We start from the raw sequence: 7802 nt of genomic DNA on the forward strand, positions 1-7802 counted from the left end.
ATATATATATATATATATATATATATATATATATAAACAATATCACATGAGCAAGAGTGCGATATGGCCCAACATCAGCACTGCTGTGATTCGGCCGCAGGCCAAGTTCCGTAGGTAATCACAGCAGTGCTGATTTAGGGCCATATAGCGTGACTGCGAGTGTGATATTGCTTATATTCAATAGTTCAATGAACAAATAAATTAAGTAGGGTCATAAAAACGCATTTGTGCATGGAACTACATTCTTACAAAACGGATCAGAATCTGCCATTGCTGGTTCAAACCAAATGATGCGTCCAAGCCTTTGTTAGTACTTAAAAAATGTCACATTAGAAATAGTATCACGAAATAGCATCATCATTAGTTGCATTGCATGAATGATTGTTGGTGCCAGATGGGCTGGTTTGAGTATTTCTGTATCTGCTGATCTCCTGGGATTTTCACACACAACAGTCTCTAGAGTTTATTCAGAATGGTGCCAAAAACAAAAAACATCTAGTGAGCGGCAGTTCTGTGGACAGAAATGCCTTGAGAGAGCTCAACAGAAATTGGCCAGACAGGTTGGGACTGACAACGTCTCTGTACAATTGTGGTGAGAAAAATACCATCACAGAATGGGACCCGCATCAATTCTGAGATGCAAGTTGGCGCAGTTTTGGCAGCACGAGGGGGACCTGCACAATATTAGGCAGGTAGTTTTAATGTTGTGGCTGATCAGTGTGTATATATATATATATATATATATATATATAAATAAAAAAAATTGGTGGGGCGTGTTGTCATCTCCACTGTATTTTCAAAGTATATCTGTCTTTTTAACCGATTTGGAACAATTATTCAGTGAATAACGATTTAAATTTTGTTCTGTTCCTCACAAAAATCTATCAAATAATTTCAGTATTCATGGAATAAATCACATGGGCCATACAAAGTACTTTTATGGTGATGTTTTGACCTTTATGGAGCTTTTCAATGAATGCCAATATTAATTATTACATGGAAAACGCATGTGTGAATTTTCTTTAAAAAGTCTCATCTTGTGTTCCATGAAAGAAAGTCAGTCATACAGGCTTTGAATGACATGAGGGTGAGTAAATAATGGCAAATTTATAATCTTTGGCTGTGATAAGTTGTCAGTGTAGTATATCCATACAATGTGTGAACAGACCAAAATGGAACTCATTTTTCACTGTACTTCCTGACATTAAAAAACATTGGACAACAGATAATTGGATGTTATGGATCTTAAACCCATTGAGCTTTTGTGGGATCAGCTAGACTGTAAGGTGCTTGAGAAGTGCCCGCCAAGACAGCCACATCTATGGCAAGTGCTACAGGAAGTGTGGGGTGAAATGTCACCGGAGTATCTGGACAAACTGACAGCTAGAATGTCAAAGATTTGCAAAGTTGTCATTGCTGCACGTGAAGGATATTTTGATGAGAAAACTTTAAGATTTATTTTATTTTTTTCAAATTGTATTAGTAATTTTCACATTATTAATGTCCTGAATATACATCGTAATCAGGTGAATGGCCCTTTTTTTTTTTCTTCTCCATAAAGAGCAAAATCTGTATTCCAAACTTTCGGCAGCCAGTGTAAGTCAAGTCATTTTTATTTGTATAGCGCTTTTCACGACACACATTGTTTCAAAGCTTTACAGAAAATCATGCTATTGATTATAAATCATGTATAATCAATGTTCTCAGGACAGCTGGGAATACAAAAGACCGTGGGAGCTCCAAAAATCACAGATAGTCAGCATAAACATCATCCATTCGGTTAAATTAATGTCTTCTAAAGTGAAATGATTGCTATTTAAATACTTAAACTATAAAGCATCACCTCCGGTCAGCAGCAATATGCAGTTTCACGTCACGAGAGGGCAGAATTCTCTTAAGCACTTAAGTTAAAATCGCAGCGGAGCAGTTTTGGAAAATGCATGTGAAAAAGGAGAGAACATTTGTAACCACACACGCAGAGAATGGCCTTAAGAGTCAAGATCCATCTTTAACGAGAAACGCAACCCTGGTCCTGTTTTACTTTAAAAACCAAAAGAATGAATTAATATCTTGCTCAAAACAATGCATATTTAACATTAAGAATTTTACATTGTGACATTTCACCGTTATGCACATTCTACCTCCCAATTCTCATAACCGCAATGTGAAAAAGATGGTCATGATATTTTGTGAAAAAAAAAAAGCCCTCAAGTATATACACATACTACTACGGTAGTACTACTGCCTTTTATTTTTTTTAAAAACTGTACAACAGCATCTTTGCAGTAATACACCAAAATAATTGGGGGCACTGATCACCTATTGTAGATGCATATCTCCACCTATTGAGCAGAGGAGAGACTTCATGGTTTTTAAAAAAAAAATAAAAAAAAACCTTATTGATCGGGTTCTCACACAAACAAATCTACTCGCTTCTGAAAATATAGATTTAACCACTGGAGTCTTATTGATGACTAGTTTCATTTTGAGCTTTAAAATGCCAAGAACCATTCACTTGCATTGTGAGGACCTACGGAGCAGAAATATTCCTCAAAATCCTAATCGAAGCCTTTGGTCTCAATGCTAAATATTTCATATTTTTGTGCATTAATTTGGAGTTACATATGATCAGGTCATCATCTTGACAAATACCCACAAGTGGCAACCAGGTTAGTTGGCACAGGGCTAATTGTGGGGATAGAAGGGAGGGTTGTGATGCATGTAATATCTGAATGTTTGCTCTCTTGACCCACAATTGTTGATTCGATCAAGAGTTGAAACTTTTAGCAAGAGAACAAGTTGTACTTTGATATATAAATGTGGAAGCCTGTGCAATTATAGCCCCTGGCAAACAATTCAAAATATTATGAATTGGTACACGGAATAAAATAATTCAAAAGCAAAGCTGAACAGTTGTTTGCACACACACACGGATATTCAAGGGAGCACATCCCCCAATATAGAGACAGATGGAACTCTATTGGACCTAGTTGGGTTAATGTGAAATGTTCTCTTGCCTACTATAAAAATATAAGATCAATATTAAAGTGCATTTGCACTTATAAAAAAAAAAAAGAAAATTATTTTTGTGATCTTTCAGATGAGCTTAAGGTTAGTGTTCTAGCAAGAATAACTTCAAAAAAATCCAACACATCCTGCAAAAAGGTAATCAGTTATCTCTTGTCAGATTACACATGCAGTTGTTCCACAGGAGTCAATACAGAATGGGAAGTGCCAAATCAACTAGTCAACCCAATCCAAAAAAAAATATTTAAAGTCACTTTTCAAATATTTATTTAGATCACACAAATTAAGACCGTTCTGAATTACAAGTAGTTATGCCACATTTGAGAAAACACCTTCACTAGAGAAGCAATGTGCAGCGAATCATGTCTCCCAAAAAAAAAAAAAAAAAAGCAGGTCATCACATCGTCCACAGTCCCCTGTAATCAGATTTGAAAAATTAGCATATTAATATTAGTATTGTGATGCACATGCATGATACCTTTTAAAACACAAACACTTTTCCACTCACCTCAATCCATCTAACAGGGATGAAACAAGGTCTTTGATTTTACAAGCTTTCTCATCCATTTTCTCATCCTTTTGGCTCTTCTCAACATCCATCTTCAGTTGGTGCGCATTTGTGTTCTTTTTGCTCATACCAGGCCTCTTCTGCTCTTCATAATTGAGAGAACTGGAACCATCTGCAGCTGCTTTCAGACTCAGTTTAGACAACAGAAGTGGCTCTGATGATTTGGTTCCTTTAGCCCCTTTAAAGACCATCTCAGCCTGTCTGAAAACCATTTCTCCCTCATCCTCTGTCCTCCCATTCTCAGTGCCCTCAATTACCTTATTTGTAGGCATTTGGTCAATTGATAGACTTTGGGAAGGTTTAAGTTGAGGTTGCTCTAGCTGATCCTTTTCTTCAGTCACAACAGGTTCCCTCTCAATCTTATTTAAGTGGGAAACATCTGCAAGGTCCTGCTTGCCAAACCGGTCTTCTGCACGATCATGTGAATCAACAGCTTTCACATAAGCATTCCCTTCATCCACAGCAAACTCCCAGTGCTGACCATCAACAGGCTGTTCTTTTGCCTTGTGCCATTCTTCTGGTTTCGACCTTCTGAAGGGGTCATCACTTTGAAAGGTTAAATCAACAACTGCAGGATATTCTGTGTAACCGACTCCAAAGTCAATCACAGGGTTTAACTGAAGATCTAGAAGCTCTGGTAGCCACACTGATGAAGCACCTCCCAGTCCCTGGCTAATGACCATCACGCCACGTCCAAAACTAGGCAGAACAGGCCAGGGGGAGCCATTGCCCACATTTTCTGTAGAGCTTTTGGAGAAAGAGGCACCTGCCATGATCGATTTCTTATCAGAAAAGTTTTTGACGGTAGGACTGGACTTAGTGGTGCTGTCTGACAGGGCCAATTGTGTGGCCTGTGGCTCGGTTTGTTGATTGTCAATAATTAGCGGGCCAGTGCTTACTACTGCAGTCAATTCTAAAAAGACAGTGTAAAGATCAAATTTACATGCAAAACACAAGGTTGAACACTATGCAAACTTAAATTAACAAACAAAATACACACCCACGTCAGGATGTTGACCAAGCAGGTCCCCACGCTCAGACAAGCTTCTACAGCTTCTTCCACAACACTTACACACTGAGGTTCGGCCACCCAGGTCAACCCAACTGAAAGAGGGGAAAAAAAATAAATATAAAAATCACATTCTAAAAACTCTACAAAATGGATAGTTCACCAAAATGTTAAAATATTAGTTACTCATCCTCATGGAGTTGCAAACCCATAACGTTCAAGGGGAAGAGTGATGTTAGGCAGTATGTTACTCTTACTCTCCATTCATCCACTTTCATTGCCTAATTTTTCCATACAATGAAAGTGAATGGTGACTGAAGCGAGAGACTGTTTAGCAGAGCCGGGTCACGTTTACATTTATGCATTTGGCAGACGCTTCTATTCAAAGCGACTTACAGTGCACTTATTACAGAGACAATCCCCCCCGAAACAACCTGGAGTTAAGTGCCTTGCTCAAGGACACAATGGTGGCGGCTGTGGGGATCGAACCAGCAACCTTCTGATTAACAGTTATGTGCTTTAGCCCACTACACCACCACTCCATAGAATGGGAGAAAGTGGAACGCCCAACCAAGGAGCTCTAAGAGCCAGTGGTCAACAGTTGTAGAAAGGAACTCCCACCTTACAAGAGAAAGAGCAAACCACCTTTTAGATACAGACGTCAACTGACAATCAACTCAAGAACGCACATGCGCTTAAGCTACACAAGCCTGGAACATTTTTATTCCAATGTTGCAAACTGGATTGCTGATTTGAAATGTTCTGATCTTGATCAACTGTTTTTGAGATTTCAGTCCTTCCCCATTCAAGTAGATAGGAGCTGCACGGTCATGACTGGAAATAGCCTCAATTGATTATTCCAAAGATGGAACAGAGCCTACAGTGGGCTGACTTGCTAGAAAGACTTTGCGGTCATTTCTGCCTAATATCATCTTTTGTACTACAATGAAGAAAAAGTCATACAGGTCATCTTCAGGGTGAGTAAACTACATTTATGTTTGGGTCAACAATACCTTTTAATGCAATAAGTACAATATGTAGGCAGCAAAAATAATCTGGATTATGGCACAGTTTTATAGCTAGATAAACAAATGATCAAAAACCCATTTTAAGTGAATATTTACCTGGACTTGAGCTTGTTATAGTTGCAGAATTTGGTGTTGGAGGTCAAACCCAAATCAGAAAGAGAGAGACTGCAGTGAAGATAAACCTAAACAAAACAATTAGATTAGTAAACCAGATAGGAATAAGGGAATCTGTAAATTGGAGTCAAATTTGAGCACCAGGAAATTAACACCCACTTTTTTAGACTTTAAACTGGATGCATGAAGAACCAAATTGACTATGTCACTCCGTCGATACACAAACTTCACCAAAGACTCTTTGGATGCCACACATCTGGCAAAATATGAAAAGCCTAAATTAAGTCAGGGAAACACAACTGTAAAGATAATCATGTTAAGCATTCAGCTACCCATTGTTAATGATAAGGGCGACTTCAGGCTTGTCAGCTGGGTCTGGAGAGGAGGAAGCATGGCAGGACTGGACATAAAGCTGCTGACCAGGGCCAGGTGAGGCAGACACCTGCAGATACAACTGCTCTCCTTTGTGGAACACGTTAGTATTTGCCAGATCCCGCCAAGATGCTGAAACAATCAATATTAGGCAATAAGACACCAATGAAGTCTAGTGTACGGTGAATAGATTAAGAAAAGTGTTTTAAATGACATACAGTTCATGATTCTTATCGAAAAGCCACCACGTATCTCCAGTTGACCCTGTACTTCATATGACATTGGAAACACAGATCCAAACACCGATTCAAATTCATCCAAAGTGGGAGGTTGGAGGATTTCATTAAGAAAATACCCTTCTGGGATGACAGGAAATTCAGACACATGTATGATTCCTGGCGAGTATGATGTAAAGACCCTGTTCAAATCATTTCTATTGGTTGTAACTGACAGCGCTAAAGACGTATATATAAGTTCTGCAATAAAACAAATCTAAAGCTGACGCCTCACGTATATCTAGAGAGTTGCGCAACTTGCAAATGAAGCGAAAGTCGATAACCACGCATCAAATGACTATGTTTCATTTAGAGTAGAGGTGCTTATTGATGGTTTAGGAGAGCTGTAAGCCAGTATGAATGTCGAAGTCATTTGAGTCAGAGTGTGCTAAGATGGGACGTCCATCTTATTTGCTATCGATAAGTACTATTGAGCTCTCAACCAATGATGCACTGGAGCTACGTAAGGACCGTCTCCCTCATTTCCATATTGCACACAGAAAATAAAAATAAATACATGTATAAATAAATATATATGGGAATATATAAATATGGAAATAAATATAATGGGACTAAATAAATATAAAAAATAAATGCAAAATAAATGAATAACTAAAAATAATGTTATATAAATATAGAAAATAATAAAGGAATGAATTCATACAATAATACATTCAGGAATACATTTAATTAAAAACTAATTATATTTGTTTTATCAAGACATTTATTCCTTTATTTATTTATTATTTTTGCAGGTTTGGGCCTCCATATTTAATTTTAAGGGAACTTCTTAATTTGCACTTGACTGAAACAGCAGACTAGTATACAGCTCCACATTAACATTGTATTTTGAAAAGCATTCAGAGAACACAGAATAGTAAAACCTATGCTAAATACCTGCACAGTTCTGACTGTTCATGCACACTATACTACTTTAAAGCCTTCTTTTCTAGTGTATAATCTGGTGTGTCTTTCATTATATGTTTGGATTCAGGTGTGTATCCAGGTGACAAAAGAAACTGCACTACCTCCAAGACATGAGCCAATGAGGAGGAGCCAACAGAACAGCACAACCTTCTTGACAAAGACACACCAGTTGTGGTGACCAGTGATTGGATGTAATTCACCGGCATGTGTTGCATGACCATCAGACACTAGTTTAGAATTCCTGTGTGCCAGACAACGCATAAGTGAGAGTGCACATGAAACATTTGGAAAGATGTGCTGTCATTTACTGCCCACTAATCTCGCTAACAAGAGAAGAAAGACTTCTTCAGAATCTTCAGCTTAGTTTGGCAATAATAATGTGTATATTTTTCAGTAGGTCTATATGAGAAGTGCCATTGGTTTCATGTAAAGTTCACGTTTGCTTATATGTCAGTATTACAGGTATGTATGTGCTATATTTC

At 37.9% G+C, this 7802-nt stretch overlaps 1 protein-coding gene across 1 annotated transcript; it reads right to left on the reverse strand.

Moving 5' to 3' along the window:
- Window positions 1–3424: 3424 nt before the first annotated feature.
- Window positions 3425–7312, reverse strand: LOC127662333 (uncharacterized). The gene is made up of 8 exons (XM_052153459.1): window positions 7291–7312; window positions 6337–6474; window positions 6079–6250; window positions 5906–6002; window positions 5729–5814; window positions 4617–4699; window positions 3536–4520; window positions 3425–3443 (listed from the first exon to the last, which is right to left on the reverse strand). The coding sequence occupies exons 1-8, from the start codon at window positions 7310–7312 to the stop codon at window positions 3425–3427; spliced, it is 1602 nt and encodes a 533-aa protein (XP_052009419.1).
- Between the last annotated feature and the right edge of the window lie 490 nt (window positions 7313–7802).

The sequence above is a fragment of the Xyrauchen texanus genome, chromosome 22, assembly GCF_025860055.1.
Source record: "Xyrauchen texanus isolate HMW12.3.18 chromosome 22, RBS_HiC_50CHRs, whole genome shotgun sequence".
Lineage (NCBI taxonomy): Eukaryota > Metazoa > Chordata > Actinopteri > Cypriniformes > Catostomidae > Xyrauchen > Xyrauchen texanus.